At 38.6% G+C, this 17,650-nt stretch overlaps 1 protein-coding gene across 2 annotated transcripts in view; it reads right to left on the bottom strand.

Annotated features, from left to right (window-relative positions):
- Nucleotides 1–1,303: 1,303 nt before the first annotated feature.
- The window catches only part of SERTAD4 (SERTA domain containing 4), a 43,284-nt gene continuing 26,937 nt past the window's right edge, over nt 1,304–17,650 (bottom strand). For both annotated transcript variants that reach the window (XM_078382930.1, XM_020794656.3), the window contains 2 exons: nt 12,941–13,056; nt 1,304–6,553 (listed from right to left, as the gene is read on the bottom strand). In XM_078382930.1, coding sequence (XP_078239056.1) covers nt 5,810–6,553; nt 12,941–13,056 — 860 coding nt within the window. In that variant the 3' untranslated portion in view covers nt 1,304–5,809. The remainder of the gene's footprint in view (nt 6,554–12,940; nt 13,057–17,650) is intronic.

Genomic DNA, 17,650 nt, shown 5'->3' with positions numbered 1-17,650 from the left:
TAGATGCAGACAGTGTTTTGAAAATAATCTCATTGAAAATAACGTGGGTATGTGCAGACAGATAATCCTTGCATTTGGATGCCCATCTACCTTGTGCTTGTAACGCCTACAGTGAGTGATCCATATAGCCGCCTATATGGATCTCTCTCTCTCTCTCTATATATATATATACATATATATGGAAACAGTCTTTCATATCAGAAGTGGCATGGTAGAACAGCTAAGAGAATGAGAATGAGCTGTAAATAAGGAAGTTCCCCATTCATCTGTCAATAGCATGGAGGTAATAACACCTTACAGAACTGTTGTATGAATTACTTTTAATGCTCAAGAGAACTGTTCAGTTGCTAACTACGTATTATATCTAGTTTGGGTCAAGAGTAGCTCTGTGATCTGAAGTGATCCTTCTATTCCCAGGAAGGCTGGTGATGCAGTAGAGGTTGTCACGCGAGGAATCTAATTTCCCCTTCCAACTTCAGCCTCCACATCTAATGGCAATTCAGAATTTCATCTTACACCCCCAAGAAGATTGTCCGTGGGAACAGAGGGAATTGGCAAAACTCTTCTGCAAAAGTAGGAAGGTCTGCAAGCATTGTCAGGTTAGAAGTTTGGTACTTAAGCAGTCCAAGACATGCTAGTTATTACAAATGTCTGAAATCTTTCCTTTGAAAATGCATTCTGCTCATAATAGTAGCTGGTAATCCCACACTGAAGAAAAAAAAAACAGGGAGATCAGCTTGCAGAGTTTAAAACTGTTCTTTCTGGTTGCAGGGCCTCCCTGGGATGTGCTGTGGCAACCAAGATTCTAAGCCACAAACTGGCACATGCCACACAGAAACACCTGCTTTAACAATTCCCATATTACAAAAGAGAGATCTCTAGCTATGACCAGGAAACATATCAAATCAATATTATGGGATACAAGCTAAATTTATCGATATACAATATAGTACAGTATGTTGGATTTTCAGATCAGGGCTGTTTGATACAGACCTCTGTGACCCTTCTTGACTACCTAAAAATACTACACAGAAGGTATATAGGGTAAGTTAGGATAATGAGAGAAGGAATGAGTCTCTCAAAACTGGAAAGCTTCTGATAATGGAACCTGCTGCAGATTGATGGAAGTCTCCTATCTATGCATGAAAAATTCTAAATCCAACCCCTTGTGGGCACAGCTCTGTCTAGTGATTACCAGTGCTGATCAAGCCATTGAAAACAGATTATATCATATATTCTGCTGAATGAAACATTTCGTTTAACTGACCATTCTTGTTGGAAAAATAGAAAAAGAACAATCACATTTAATGTTTTTTTAAACCAAAACAATGTTTATCATTTTAATAAATATATATCAAGGAAAAAACTCACTTTTACTACAACATCACCTTAGTATACAAGTACCTAAATACCTAAGCTTAAAACATCAGATGTTTGACATATACTGGAACAAGAACATAATTTTCTATTCTCAACTGAATATAACACAAGAAGAAAAAATCCACTTGAAAAAAATGGTCCATGTGGACAAATGACTAAATGATCTTACTCATACACTGTATGAATGAGACCTATATATAATATTGATAGCAATAATAAGAATGTTTTTGTCTTGGAGAAATAAGGTAGGATAACTTTAAAAAACACACAAAATAGATGTATTTAATATTGAATATCTTTGCACATTTCTTAATATGGGCATAGGTAAATTTTTCTCTTTCATTATCTGCAAATTTTGTCTATGTACTTCTTAAGCATAAAAGAAACTTAGAAATTACCTCTTGTAATTCTTATATCATGCAAATAATAAGCTTTTAAGTAGCACAACACAGTGTGTTAGAATTAGCTCCATTGTATAATCTTAAAATACAAGTTTTACAAAGGCAATTGAAATGCAGTGCAGTAGGAAGTGAAGTTATTCATGGTCAAGAACCTGACTCTGAATATTAAGTTCTAAGATCTTAAGATTCCTCTTAGGCATTACTGTGTGTGCAAGCATATGTATGGCTATGGCACTCCTCCTTGGCTATTTGAGTTGAGTGTTTCCTATCTGTTCCACTTATGTGCTCCAGCAGTTCTCTTACTATTTCCACATCATCAAACATGGAGGCAAGAGGGTTAAGACCAGAACACAGAAATGCACTTCAAATTAATTTGTAGCCACAGATCATTGTGGTGTAAAATAGTAAATCAGGATTGTTATGTTACAGTTTTATAGGCAATGAACTCATTGTGTTTTTATAACATCTTAGAACTGATAAGAAAACTTGGAAAATTTCATACAAAATTCTTCTAAAACTGCCACCCCTAAGAAAAGGGGGCCAATTAGAAAAGATTACTTGTCACACTGAAAGAATCCATCATATCCTCTTGTTGCATCTCTTTTAAAATGTAATCCTCTTTTAAGGAAAAATTCCTGTAACCTGTTCCAGGTAATTATATTACCTGAAACTCATTATATCCAGGCTCTAGTTTCAATCGGCACCCCCCTCCCCGTTATCCTCCTACTCAGCCCTGGCTCTTAGTGGTGGAATAAAAACACGAGTGACTTCTTCACTAGCCTCCCACTCCTCCAAAGGAGCAGTCATGCTGGAGTCTCTTCCCTCCTCTAAAGACATTTGGGTTTCTAGCTAAGTAGCCCATGGGTTGCTACATCTGTTGTTAATTCTTCACAGGGGACAGCCTGCTCACTGGGCAGGAAAGGAAAGATCTATCACTCATTCAAGCATTTATTGAAGACCATAATATTCTAAAGTAGATTCCTTTACCACAACCAGGAGGCCCAATGGTAAAATCTTATCTATTGTTCAGCATTGATACAATGGCATTAGACTGCATCTTTATTGAGGGTGAAATTCTCATTTTAAATTATCCAAATACTGCAGATGTTCTCTTAACTTTTTGATATATGATGACCCTTTCTGTGCAGGGGTCACTGTGCTATGCATGCACTTCATATGTATATTAAGGCTCCTTGGAGGGGGAGGAACTAGCGCTGACCCTACAGGAAATGATGTTACCACTTCTCCACAGCTGCTTCTGTTCCTTCGAGACATTTTATATATGGCACAAAACTGAAGAAAAGGGAGATGACATGGACAAGACCATAGTAGTTATAATTTCAAAGAGATGACCATATTGCATTAGAAAACCAAAAGAGTCCTATGGCACTTAAAAATTTAAAATGTATTGCAACTTGAAATGCATTGGCCTATAGCTGTCGCCATTGTGTGCGTTGTTAATTCGTGAAAGTGCATGCTGTAATGCATTTGCTCAAGGATGGCCTATAATCCAAGCAGGATGGGCTGCTGGTACATTTGTCAGCTGTACATTGAGAAAAGATTCATTGTTGTTTCTGCATACAATACAATCCTGTGCATGTCTGCTCTGGAATAAATCCCACTGAGTTCAGTAGCTCTTACTCCCCAGTTACTATACACCAAATTAGAATCTCAATGGTAGAGAGAACAACAAAACTATATTCCCATCCACTACACACACATAGAGACCTACGTCCAAGTACTAGACACATTGAATTAATTTCTTGATGGTAAAGCAACTGTTATGGAAGTTCTATTGATTCAGTGGTTTCACACTAGTAGTTGGATTCAGGCAATACAATTCAATTATCTCTTATATTTATAAGTGGTTCTAAAGAGATGGCAGTAAGTCAACATTTTTGGAACTCTTCATAAAGAGAAAATGTGTCTCATTATATATGTAATACCTTTCTGTCACCAATAGTTCACCACAACTGACCCTTGATATCTACAAACCAGGTGGAAAGGCTTCTATGTCAGAGACAGGCTGGCAGCAGAGGATGGGAATTCAGCCCTTGACATCTTTGACATGGAAGGCATGTGCTCTACCCACTAAAATAGGCTTCTCCCTAGATTTCTTCTGCAGCACAGATCTCTCCTCTTTTCACATCTCTTACAGATCATTTGTTAAAACCATAGAGGAAGAACTGAAGTCTTTTTTCCCCCAAATTATTTCCTCTACTTTACAACATGTGTGTTATTTGGAGAGGGAAGAGAATGAGGCATAAAAGATACTAGATAGCTGCTTGAGCTAGTTCATGTAACTACTATGCAGAATACAATTCTGTGGAGAGCCACAGCTGAATACAGTCTGACGAAAACAGAGGCATGAGCTGATTCAATGGTAGTGCACATCCAGATGTGAGAAAATTCTTTACTCATGCTTAAGTAAAAATAACAAGAGTGTGAACCAGCAAACATAGCAAGGCAGCCAGGAAATCAATAATCCAATGAAAAGAATAAGAGCAGGATCCAGCTCTAATTAAGTACTTTTCTCCCATTAAGATAGCTATTAATTCAGATCAAGCTTTGTAGCAAGGATGATTTGAGTGAAGGATTGTAGTTTTTTTCCATCTGTTTTCCCCCCAGTCTTTTAGCCACAACAAAATTTCTGTGATACGAATGAGGCAGAATTAATGGTGTGCACAAGACTCCCAGTTACCAATGGGATTCAAACATATTCAACTTCCAATGAAACAGTGTATTTTAAAATGAAAATACCTGAAACTGAACAATTTCCCCAAGAATTTAAAGTTATCCCCTGTTTCTCCAAGATAGTATTTTAAAAAAACCAACAAAGATTAAAACCCTTACATTCATTTCAGATAAAAATCTTATATCACCACATTGTGCTTTTTCCCCAAAAAATAAAAAGAACCCCTAACATTATAGAAAATCCCAGTACATGCTCTTTACAACTTTAAAGAGAGAAAATGAAGTGAAGCAGAATAAAGTATAAAGCATGCCACTGGTTCATGAACTTCATAATACAAGAAAGAAAAAGGAAAAAAATCACAGCAACAGACAGTTGCCATAGAAATATTCAAGCAGCCAATGCTTGTTTACAAGAGATATCTCTCTATTGTTTTTTTCTTCAATCACTTCCTAAGGATGGCAAACCAAAAACCAATTGAGCAAAAAGGAAGAATAGATGAATTTGAATTGGAAATCAAATTCTGTATTTTAAAAGATACGGCTTCTAATACTATTTGATCCACCCTGTTATTATTATTTGTTTTCCTGTTTAGGTTACATCCCTGCTGTAGCTGTATTCTTTTTTAAACTTAATTTTCACCCTGGAAAAATTAAGATAAAAAGTAAGGCACCAAAGAAACGCTGCCCTTTATAGCACTAAACCACCATAAGGCTAATTCATTTCTGCAGCTTAGATGAAAACTGTACATGTGCTGGAACTGTACAGTATATGGTATTTCTGATTAAAATTCCATAGAAAGGTGTTATTGCACCCTATTTGTTAAAGTAGACAAATATTTTGGACAGCACGGTGTAGGTTTATTCTTCTAAACTATATGCAGTCTTTCTCATAGCCATTATTGTTGGGCAAAAAGTATCCTTTCCCCATGTGCTGGTAACAATTTGCTTATCAAATATATAATTAATTGATAAGCACAAAGGAGATTCCTCTTAAATCATGTCAGACTCCCTAGGGAAATGGTACTTCAAAAGGGTTATGTTTTCTCCATCTGATTTATTGGTTCTTTCAGCAACAAAAGCTAAAATATACTCATACATCGCATTTAAACTGTGCTCTTTGTGAAGATTTCATATCTTTATAAATAGTTCTGTGATGCAGACCATACATACACTTTGATGCAATCTGCTCCAACGTCATTGAAACTATCCATGAAGCTTATGACATGATTGTATTGGTTGTATAAAAGTATTAAGAAAATCCATCCACAACAACATTTTTGTTCGATGAATTCAACATGCTGTGCGTATTTCAGAAATGCAAATATGTAGAAGTTTCAAATTTTACTTCCTTTACTGCAACATAATTTGCTGCCTGGTAAGCACTCCTTTTTCCGTAAGGATTTCTTCCAAGATTCATTCATGTTGCTCTTGTCACCATGCCCTGTCTCAAAATAATCATAGTATTTGCTTTTACATTCACTGCCATGCTCACTTTTCATCAGTTCCCAGTCTAAAGCAGAGTCTCGCTCCACTTCATGACCTCCTTTCTCGCTGCTTAACATTGTCTTATCCTGATGTGGACCGGCATTAGTAATGAAAATTTCATTGGCATGTATTTGATCATCATTTCTATAAACAGGGGCACTGCTGACACCATATCCTATGGGTTGGGAACAACTTGGCAAAGATATAGAAGAAGAAGAGGATGAAGCAGAGTTGGAGGCAGAGGCAGAGGCTGGACTTGCAGAATTCGCAGATAACGGTAAACCTAAGTAATGGCTGCCACATTCTTGATAAAAGCAGCATGTGTGGGTCTTTTCACCGTCCTCCCGTGCCATCCGGAGCCGTTTCCTATAAGGGCAGTCGTGGGACACGAACCACTCTTGGGCTGCAGCACTGCCAAAAGAGCAAGTTGGGAAACACCAGTTGTTTTGCATGATAATTTCCCCATGAATTCTCTTCATTAAATTATTTATAAGGACAGATCTCCTCAAGTAGACCTCAGGGTCATCAATGTACTTCAGTTTCTCTAGTGACATGTACAGGATATGCGCCCGCTCCTCAAAGACGGAGATTGTCTGTAAATGACACAAAGAAAAGATAACAACGAAGATTAGCGTGGTGGAGTCTATTTGAAAAGCAGTGTTGAGATTCCATTTGCCTGGCCAGCGTTTAGCTCTTGGGCCAGCCACATTTCCTTCAAGACTCCCAGACTGTCATTATTCCTCTCAGACTATTAATAATCCACCACCCTCAAGCCCATCCAGTGACAGGGTGGTTTGTTGGCTAGTATGCTTGTTATTCTACCACAGAACGACTTCCTTCATCCTGGAAAGCTAGTTGGCAGCCAACATCTGAAGGAAACTAGTGTTTGAATGTTTACTTTTTTCCATTAACTGGGCCAGCAGTGAAGAATCTTCATGAGTCAAACTGCCTCACTGTGCAGAACAGTAAATGCCAAAAGGGGGTGGGTGGGAAATTCTAAATCCTACAAAGGAAGATTAGGGTTCTTTGAACACTACTTCACTGCATAACTGTTATTAAAAAGATGGGATAGATATAGTTAATAAATGAATAACATTTGAAAATGTGGGGTCTTTTCCTGCTTTCTGAAATTAGTCCCAGCTTTACTTTGCTCTTCAGGTAAAATCAGTCCAGAAATAGCTGGGAAATGGAAGGTGATATCTCTTTTTTTGTAATTTATGAAGTGGACTGAGGAACAGGAGGATTTTGTGACATGCAGAGAACTCAAAGATGAAGGAGAGGGTTCCCACTTAAAAGCCCTGAACACACAAATATAATCTGATTTCAGACACTAAGCAGGGTTGGCCTCATTAGTACTCGGAAGGGAGACCATCAAGGAAGAGCAGGGATCTCCAGGTAATGCTATTGAATCTGAAACTCAATAGTGGGTTAAATGGTCCACTGATGTTTTACAGTATAAAGCAGTTTCCTATGTATCTGTATCCTGTATTTGTTATGTTATGTGCCATCAAATCAGAACTGACTTATAGTGATCCTAATAGGGCTTTTAAGGTTAGTAAGATATTTAAATTGAAGTACTGTATTATTAGTTCCATACCCCTGGTGAGCTTCCACAGCTCAGTGGGATTTGAACCCAGATCTTCCAAGTCCTAGTCCACTCTATCCTACTACACCAGGCTGAACATCTATATCCTATGTTTCTTTCCACAAATCCTGCCTTAGCACAATTCCTCTTTTCTTCCTTTTCATCAGGTTAGGATAAGCCAAACCATAAATATATGTGGTATGACATGGTCAGTTACTCCTATCTATGTCTGTTTTTATTGTCCTCTTTTCTCTTGTCACAGAATTATGACACGGGGGGATCTTTTTTTATGTAGACAACGAGGAAAGTGTCCAACTGCCCAATTTTCTATGAACATCCTGCCTCTCTCAAACCAACACAACAACCTTCCAGCAAAACCCTTCTTCTGCACGTCTTAACACATTCCTCATGCCTTGTAAATTATTCCCAGGCTTTGCTCTCATCCTATTTTGTAACAGAACGTGTTTTTAATACTAACAAGCATCTATTTCTAGGAAAACTATGAAAATACCCAAAAATAGCATACTGTAACTCATACAAGATTAAATAATTTCATGCACCCATTTTAAAAAAATAAGCATGTGCTTCTGTAAAAGAAGCTCATTGTATAGACTCTGTGTATAAAGCAATTTTAAAAAGACAATCTTCCACTCCAAGATCTCTGGTTCAATTGCAGTCAGTGTTGCCTGAAACTGGAAACCAATAAGTATCTGTCAGGCTGGTCAGTGCTTTCTGTGAACACTGTCTCCTGGTCTCTGTCCAGTTCCCAGTGGGAAACTATCTACTTTACAAAAAACACCATCACATTTGGCAAACTTACTTAGCAAAAGGGTCATGATGCACGTGAACCATACAGCTTTACATTCCCTGGGGCCTCAAGCTTGATTTTCCAGATGCCCAGGCAATCTGGCAAAAGTTGTATGCATCCATTATCTGTGTTATCAAAGGCTGAAATACATATATCAGTCATAACCATCTCAAATTGTTAAACTTGTATTTACTTCATAATGGGTTGGGACAGAGAAAGCGGAAGCCAGCCTTCTCCACCTGTCATCATCCCTGACCATCCCTGACAACTGGAACTGATGAGAAATGTAGGCAAAAGCAGTCACAGAAAGTTAAATGAAGGCTAACACAGATAGGTATCTACACCTGCACAGCAGGTACTCAACAAAACACAGTGCTACATGTACAGATATCTATTATAACTTAATGCTTGAAATACTGTTCCACTTGGCATACTATAAAGGTATGACTGCAGATATTTACAGGACGTTACACCCAGACAATATCTGTGTCTTACTGTGCAATGAACCATGCAATGGACCATGCAAATGACGGTGAACTGACCACACAGGTGACCACTGAACTGCATCCACAGAACTGCTTCTTGGATTAAAAAGTAAAAGCAGGACAAAAGTAAAGTGTGCTGCTTATATACCGCCCTACTGCGCTCAAATCTCTCTCTGACCGGTTTACAATTTTTAATTATGCAGGATACACATCCCACCCCGCGCAGCAAGCTGGGTACTCATTTTACCAACCTTGGAAGGATGGAAGACTGAGTGAACCTCAATGGCTACTTGGGATTGAACTTGGGTCATGAGCAGAGTTTTGGTTGTAGCACTGCAGCATAACCACTGTGGTTCATAAGACTTCAGCTTTAATACACATTTCACAACAGCTTGCACAACTTCAAGTTACACAGGCATAGCTACACAACAGGATTTCAGCAAGAAAGATCTTCAGTGAGAGCACTGTCAAGGTTTGAAACCTTGTATGCTTAAGAATGTTAGAAAAACTGGGAGGTTGCAGAAATATTTCCCATGAAGTGAACATAATTTTAAGATTTGCAGCTTTCTGTAGCTGTCTTGATGGGAAGTTCTTCTCCCAGAACTTTCTTCATCTATTTTACAGTATCACAAACACAGAGAGATTGAAGTGCTGTCCTCTGAAGATGCTGGCCACAGAGACTGGCGAAACGTTAGGAAGAACAACCTTCAGAACACGGCCAAAGAGTTCGGAAAAACCCACAACAGCCATCTTTAGCTTCACTTAGACCTAGCATTTCAAAAGTTAAGAGAAGAATTATGGACACTGAGTTTAAAGAATTAGGAAGCGCAGTTGATAAGACTCGTTCCCCATTGTCTCTCCACATCCCCTTTAAAATGGGAAAACCAGCTGCTTTCCTCATGCTGCTTAAATGTCCACAAACCACAGGGCTTTTTCTCTGGCCAGATGTAATGTCATGTCTGGTGCTGTATCGTATGATAGGTGTAAGAGAACCCCTTATCGCTAAAGATATTGTCCATGTGAGCAGGGTGCTTTGGAAACTCTAACTCACATGCTCTTGCACTGTCTGCTTCATCAGGATTGCCGCAAAAAAATATATCACCTCAATATTATTAAATCAGGAAGGAAAATCCAATCTCAACAAGGTCCATTTTATGTATCAGTGGAGGTGGTCGACATTGTGGAACAAGTAGCTGTTTTCCTTGGGTCAACTGTTAGGAGGCGAAGCCCTGGTCCCCATGAATCCAGAAATCTAACAATTTGACTATATTTTATATGCCAATAAAGGGTTTTAAAAATTTATTTATTCATAAGTCTTCTGGAATTCTTCTTATCTTGTCTTGATTTAAAATGAGGGGCTAGAGATTCTAACGTCTGATCATTGCCCCGAGAGGTCACTAATTTATAAGATCTCCAAAAGACAGAAGTGACTATATGGCACATAACAACAAAACAAGACAGCTGATTCAGGTTTAGGTATCTGAGGAACCAAAGGTTTGCAGTTCATTTCCCCACTATGCCTTTGGGGAGAAGAGCCAGCCTGTGTGGCCTTAAATGCCCCCAGAAGAAGGGAAGGGTAAATCACTCCTGAGTATTCTCCAAAAAGGATTGCCATAAGTCAGAATTGACTTGATGGCACACAGTTGTTGTTGTTGTTGTTGTCATCGTCGTCGTCATCATCTTATTTTTTTCTTAAATTAATTGTCTTAATTGATATAGTAATTGTATTTTTAATGATTATATATATTTTATATTGATTTTTATGTTGTAAGCTGCCCCGAGTAGACATGGTCTAGAGGGGCGGGGTATAAATTTAATAAGTAAATAAATAAATAAATAAATAAATAATTATCATCATCATCATCATCATCATCATCATCATCATTAATACTGATACTACTACTACAACAGTGGACCCTTGACTTACAGACGACTTGACTTACAGACTTTTTGAGTTACAGACTTCTCGGGCCGCAAAATTTAGGTTTGACTTACAGACTGAGATTTGACTTACAGACCAGAAAAAAATCAAAATGGAACAAAAACGGCCTGTTATGGGATTAATCGGTTTTCAATGCACTGTAGGTCAATGGAGACTTGACTTACAGACTTTTTGACTTGAGAACCGCCTTCCAATACGGATTAAGTTCTCAAGTCAAGACCCCACTGTACTACTACTACTACTACTACTACTACTACTACTACTACTACTACTACTACTACTAATAATAATAATAATAATAATAATAATAACAACAACAATAATAATAATAAAAATAAATATACTTTTTAATAGATGGGAAACGCAGCTTTCTGGCCATGCTGGTTGGTGAGCTGGGTCAAAAAAAATTACTTTTCCATTCAAGCTCTGGTGCTTCCTCATTACTGGAGGTGCACTTATTGGAATATAATCAAAGGATTATACTTATTATTATTACTTTTTCTTGTACTTTTCTAGCTATGGGGAGGGATGTTACTTCCTAGTATTGCAAATGAAGATGATTTTGCTACAATAATAATAAGACATATCACAGTTTGGTTGTTAATTGTGACATATCAAAGGAAACATGCTTCCAGTCTCACAAATTACTTTTTTGGATGAATATGTAAGACCCCTAGCCAGAGCCAGGAAGCTTACGTGGGAGTATTGTCACTCCCAACCCGGGCTCAGGCGACTCAGACCTCCCCTCCACCTTCTCCACCTAGGAAAGAGAGCAAGCAGGTGGATACCAAGGAACTGGAGGAAATAACAGGAGAAGAGGGGCGGGAACACAAAGGGGTGATACTAGTGACTTGGTACAGGCACTGAGAGAGTTAAAAGTGCCAGAGAAGACCGGGAAAAATTTGGCGGGAAAAGTGGAAGGGGAAATAGAGGCGGGAGCGGGGGATATAAAAAGAAAGCGGGATGAGATCCCAGGGGGTTGGGAGATGGTATGGGTCCAAGACCCATGGACAGGAAAATGGGAAAAAGTGAAGGTTCCCCATGAGGAGGTAGAAAGAAAAAGGTGTCAGGGACAACAGCCCCATCCGTCTTATTGGGGGGGGAGACCGAAGCCAAAGAGTGGCGGCGGCGCCTGAAAGAAGAGAGAGAAGCCATGGCAAGAGAGCTGGAGGTGAAAAAGGCATGGCATCTCGCAGAGCTCCAGAAGATGGGGGTCTACCCGGACCGGGGTTGGCCAGCCCGGGAGAGGGCTCCCCACTCTGGGGTTGGAGCGGGGATGAGGAGACCCTTCCACTATTAGAACTGGAGATGGAAGACGACGGAGAACCGGTGCCCGAGAAGGTGTTATCTGGGTGGTGGGCGATGGACGAAACCAACCCATTTGTTAGTAATGTTTGAACTCCTTTACGGTCGAACTTTAGACCACAGGAGAATCTAGAGACTGTTCCAGTAGAAGTTCCAGTTAATGTGACTTGTTAATAAATGAAGACAAAGTTGAACCGTTAAACGAATCTCGTGCTTTATTGACTGTGACTGCCCCCCCCAACACTGAACCCTCACAGAATACTCATTGATTTTCCCAGACACCATATGCAGTGAGCATGCTAGTTGTAGGATTCTGGGAGCTACAGTCCCAGAAAAGTGACTTTTCCAAGGTCTCCCAATCTCATAGTGCAAGGAGATGCTTATGTGGAGCTTGTTAAGGCTGAAGTAGGTGTATCATGTCTGAGCTGTGTTCAAAGTGTGGAATCCAAAATTCAGTGTAATTTTTTATCAAATACATTGATTGATTGATTGATTGATTGATTGATTGATTGATTGATTGATTGATTGATTGATTGATTGATTGATTGATTTGATTTGATTTGATTTGATTTGATTTGATTTGTACCCCACCTATCTGGACCAATGGATACACTTCCTCATTTGTTAAAACAGGACAAAACTTTATTCTCTTCATTGATTGCAATAAATGTTTCAAATGCAGCCGCTTTATTTAGCATACCACCTAAACAGGGTACAACTGATTACATTTAAAAAAAAGAAAATACAGTAATTGATATTATAGGAAATGAAATATGACCATCATCTGGACAAAGTATTTTTCAAATTAATGCAGATTCATATCAGAAATATCTTAATGGCGTTCTTCAAACTTACTTTAGGTGTACAACTGCTGAGTGGTGGGTGAATATCTTCTTCTTCCACATACTTCCTTTTAAAATACGTGATCTTGGATGTTGCTATAGGATTTGAAATTCCTCTGTGGTGTAAGCCTGTGAAAAATAAATTACATACAGTGAGTAATGTATAGTCTATCTGAGGTGCCTAAAAAAAATACTTATTTAATTCCTGACTGCTTCAGAACTCTGCTTCATATTTTCCTACATATAAATTGTGTATCAACAAAGCAAAGACTTACTGTATGTTAAGAATTTCTGCTTTACTGGAGTTGCTAGGAAGGCTTCTGAGGAATTGCTAATCCTCCTTAGAAATAGGGTACTGTGTTGTCAAGAGGTGAGCAACTTGAAAATACTTAATAAAAATTGATTTATCATTTAATAATACAACTTCTTGAAGAAGAGGAGGAGGAGCAACAAAACAATAAGAAGAAAATGAAGATGCAAAAAGACTATGCAGGTTTACAATACATTATGAGTCACTGGCATTAAAAATATGCTGGCAAGATGATCTATGAGGTCTCCAAAGAAAGACTGGTGAACTGAAGCATTTTCACCACAGTAATAGAATTACTTGAGAGATGGAGAAGTGGAGAAATGTATTATTCAAGATCAGAGAAGTATTTAAAATTTTGCATATCTATTACTCACTGAAATCCATTAGTAAATTGTACCTAAAGTAGGCCCACTGAATCATTAGACATTTAGTGATGCAGTTCCTCCATAAGATCCATTGATTCAACTGTAGTTGTGACTTACTACTAAATTTTTCATTTTTTATTTCCGGAAAAATTAATTATGACACTACATTTACACTGTGCATAAATTTATGTACAGTATAAATGAATAATTTAATGTTTTAATCTAGATTAAAGGGACATAAATTAGGATTAACAATGGGTAATGTCTATACATGAATGTTTGTGTTGGTTATTTTTTTGAACGAGGTAGCTTTTGGAGGGAAGCTCACTAGGCCTAAGAATCTGTCAAGCTGAGCAGCCTATTCAAAGATACATGGGAACCTTGGAGCTTAGATTACAGCTCTTAGTCATTTTAGAAACAGAAAAAATAAATACAGTGTGCCTCGCTTAACAAGCGCACCGTTTAACGATGAATCTGCATAGTGATGTCGCTTTTGCAATCACAAAAGCGATCGCATTGTGACATTTAGACAGGCAAAAACTCTCATTGCGATGATCGGTAAGCGTTTCGCTTACCGATCTTCGCATTGCGATGTTTTTACAACAGCTGATCAGCGGTTCCAAAATGGCCACCGAGTGCCCAAAATGGCCCCCGCAAGTGTTTTCGCGCCTTGCTCTCACCGACGGCACGAAAATGGCGGCGCTATGGAGGAACTTCGCTGAACGGTGAGTTTGGGCCCCATAGGAACACATTAAACTAAGTTTAATGTGTTCCTATGGGGTTTTTCAATCCGTTTAGTGATGTTTTTGCATAGCGACGATTAATCCGGAACGGATTAATGTCGCTATGTGGGGCACCACTGTACATGTTAAGAAAATGCAACCCTGTTTCCCCAAAAATAAGACCTAACCTGAAAATAAGCCATAGTATGATTTTTAGGATGCTCGTAATATACCATATTTTTCCATGTATAAGATGCCTCCATGTATAAGACGACCCCAACTTTTCTAACCCAAAATTAAGAAATCTAAGTTGGGCTTAGCAAGTGTAGGGGGAAAGAGATCAAAGCACTGCAGGATCGCTTTGATCCCTGCTTTGCCCTCCACTTGTTTTCTCTCTCCTCAGCTTATTTCCATGTACAAGACGACCCTCAATTTTTAGTCTAAAGATTTTAGACAAAAGTATAGTTTTATACATAGAAAAATATGGTAAGCCCTATCCCAAAATTAAGTCCCAGTTAATTGAAAGGCCGCCCTCCTCCACTGTGCAGCAACCAGAAGATGTCATAACTGTATTTGAATAAATGTAGATTGTTATACATGAAGAAAATAAAACATCCCCTGAAAATAAGCCCTAATACGTTCTTTGGAGCAAAAATTAATATAAGACCCTGTCTTATTTTCGGGCAAACATGGTACTTCCTGTTTAAACTATGAAGATCATGAAATCTTTCATAGTGTCTTTTATAAGAACAAGAAATATTTTCATTTATTTATGTAACATTTATTTTTATGTGACATCATAATGACCAAACTCCTATTGTGTAGCCCCGCTGTGCAGCAGGAATAATGTCAGCAGTAAATGCCACTAATTAAAGAGCCCCTGCTATGATTTCAGGTTGTGCAGAACTTCATCTGATGGAACATGAGTCTCACACAACCCAAAACTGAAGCAGGGATTCTTTAGTTAATGGCAATCTGCCTTTGCTAGTGATGTCTTCTTTCCTGTTATGTGAGCAAAGCTACAGGATACTAGCCAAGAAAAATGCAAGAAAACAGATAAAATGAATCCTCTCCCCAATTCTTGTAAATGCAAAAGCAAAGACTGAGAAAATTAAACAACCATCTGTCAGATATACAGTACTTTGGTTCAGACTTCTACACTGAGTAGGGGGGTAGAGTCTATGAACCTATCTACAAAGTTCATGTATGAGTCTATTAACCTATCTCCAACAATTTCTGAACAATCTTTTGTTTGAAATGTGTGAATGTGTCATGTGCTGTCAAGTCAATTCTAACTTATGGTGACTCTTTTCAGGGTTTTCCAGATATAGAGTGGACAGAAGTGGTTTCCCATTCCCTTCTTTTGGGGTCACCCTGGGACTGTATAGCTTGCCCAAGGCTGCACAGGCTAGCTCTACTTGTAGCAGGCAAAGTGGAGAACCAAACTCCCAACCTCTGGCTCTGCAGCCAGATACTTAAACCACTGAGGTACTGGTTGGTTAAATGGCAGGCAAGGCCTTTTGGTTGGGTTCCTAATAGTGAACCTTTCAAAGAAAAGAATAACTGGGATAAATCCAGTTGTTAGTCCCAGCTGGAACAGACCTGCTGAATCAATGAGGCCTGTTGAATCAACATTGTTCCATTGATTCAACTGTTGCAACTCCCTCTCATTGGTCCCAATTTGTTTTCATGATCATTTACACTAGTGTAAGTGCAATGTCATCAACTGTGGAGCAAGTCAGTGCATGACTTGAGGAATACAAGTAGTGACTCATTAACTGGCACATGCCATGGCCTTCATGTCAGCATAAATAACCCACAGAATTCTGTCCATAGTTAGTTACTTCTAAATAGATTATATTCTAACGAAGTTAGCTGTTTATAATTTGTGTAACAACAAAAAATATGCTTGATAAAATTATAGCAGATATTCTTGACAACTATATATTTTTGTGGAGGAGAGGAAAAGCTGTACAGTAGTTACTTTTCTGAATTCTTGGAGCAGATAATGAAGGCATAGACATGGCTATTCTATGGATGTTGTAAGAAGGAATTTGTAAGTGGGGAATCACTGCTCTCTAAATTGTGCTGGGCTTGCAGAGACAAGGGCAGTAAACTGTGGTGGAAAAACTCCTTCACACCCTGCCAGTTTTCTTCCTTGTCTTTAAGCTATTCTTTTCCATTAGTTTCAATTGGGGGGGGGGGACTATGCTAGTGACAGCACTGGCATTCTTCCTCTGATCTAAGACTTCTCCAGTCTGCTTCTGATGTGGTTTTTTTTGGAATGTTTCCTTTTTAGCTCTTTCTGTTTAAGAAGCACCACCTGCAGTGCGACCATGGACCACAGAATCGTGACTACTGCAGTGGAGTTCCTTTTCCACAGATGGACCTCACTCTCTGCTCAGGGGGAGGGGCCTGCAATATCCTATGGCTTGGATGCCCTGCTGAAGACCACAGGGTTGGAACCTAAGCAGGTTTCTGCCTGCGTGAATGTTAGTGCCACATTAACTAATCTAGGGAGTGATTACCAATGATTTAGAAAAAACTGGCTAAGCATGTGTACAGTTTTGTCTCTAGCATTCCAAGTGTCACAACCTTCTCATTAGAGATCATACAGCACACTTCCATCATTTCTCCTGACAAGAAAGAACACTAGCCTTATGGGAAGAGCAAAACTTATTTGTAATTTATTTACACAATTTGCTATAAACCATTTTCAGCTGCTGTTCTTTATTCTTATTTGAAAGGAAGTGATTTGGAACAGGTAACCAAAAATGTAATTACTCTGAACTCTTTGGAGACCATTGGGCACTGAAATCTAGCCTGGGTCACGGTGCTCCAATCAAACCATATGCTACCACAGAGAGTGAAATTTTAATTATTGTCTAACATTTAATATGGCCACCTGTTCAAGGTTTATTGCATTCCCACCCCCAGTGCTAATTTAAACCTCCAATAAATAATACACGAGACAGACTGGGTGGTAGAAACCTGCTTTTGAGACAGGATACTGTAAATTTGAGTCCCAGAACTTATTTCTGGTGGTGTGTGTACTCAGCCTAACATGTGAAGTCATTTAATCATTCATATAATTCTAAAATGTTGTGCTTTCTCCTAGCCATCAAGACACTTGTGGTGGCTAAAGACAAAGTATTCAAATATGGAAGCAGCTAAGAATATTTTTAAAATCCCATAGATCAGTAGCAAGTACCTGACAACTATTTGTTTTCATGTTAAGTTCCTTTCATATAAGGTTTTTCAAAAATACATATAAAATCAGGTCTTTTTAAACTGATAAAAGAATGAATTGCTAAGCAAAGAGTACT

This window comes from Pogona vitticeps, chromosome 1 (genome assembly GCF_051106095.1).
Source record: "Pogona vitticeps strain Pit_001003342236 chromosome 1, PviZW2.1, whole genome shotgun sequence".
NCBI classification, from domain to species: domain Eukaryota; kingdom Metazoa; phylum Chordata; class Lepidosauria; order Squamata; family Agamidae; genus Pogona; species Pogona vitticeps.
Note: the sequence above shows the minus strand (reverse complement) of the source record. Positions and strands in the feature narration are given on the sequence as shown.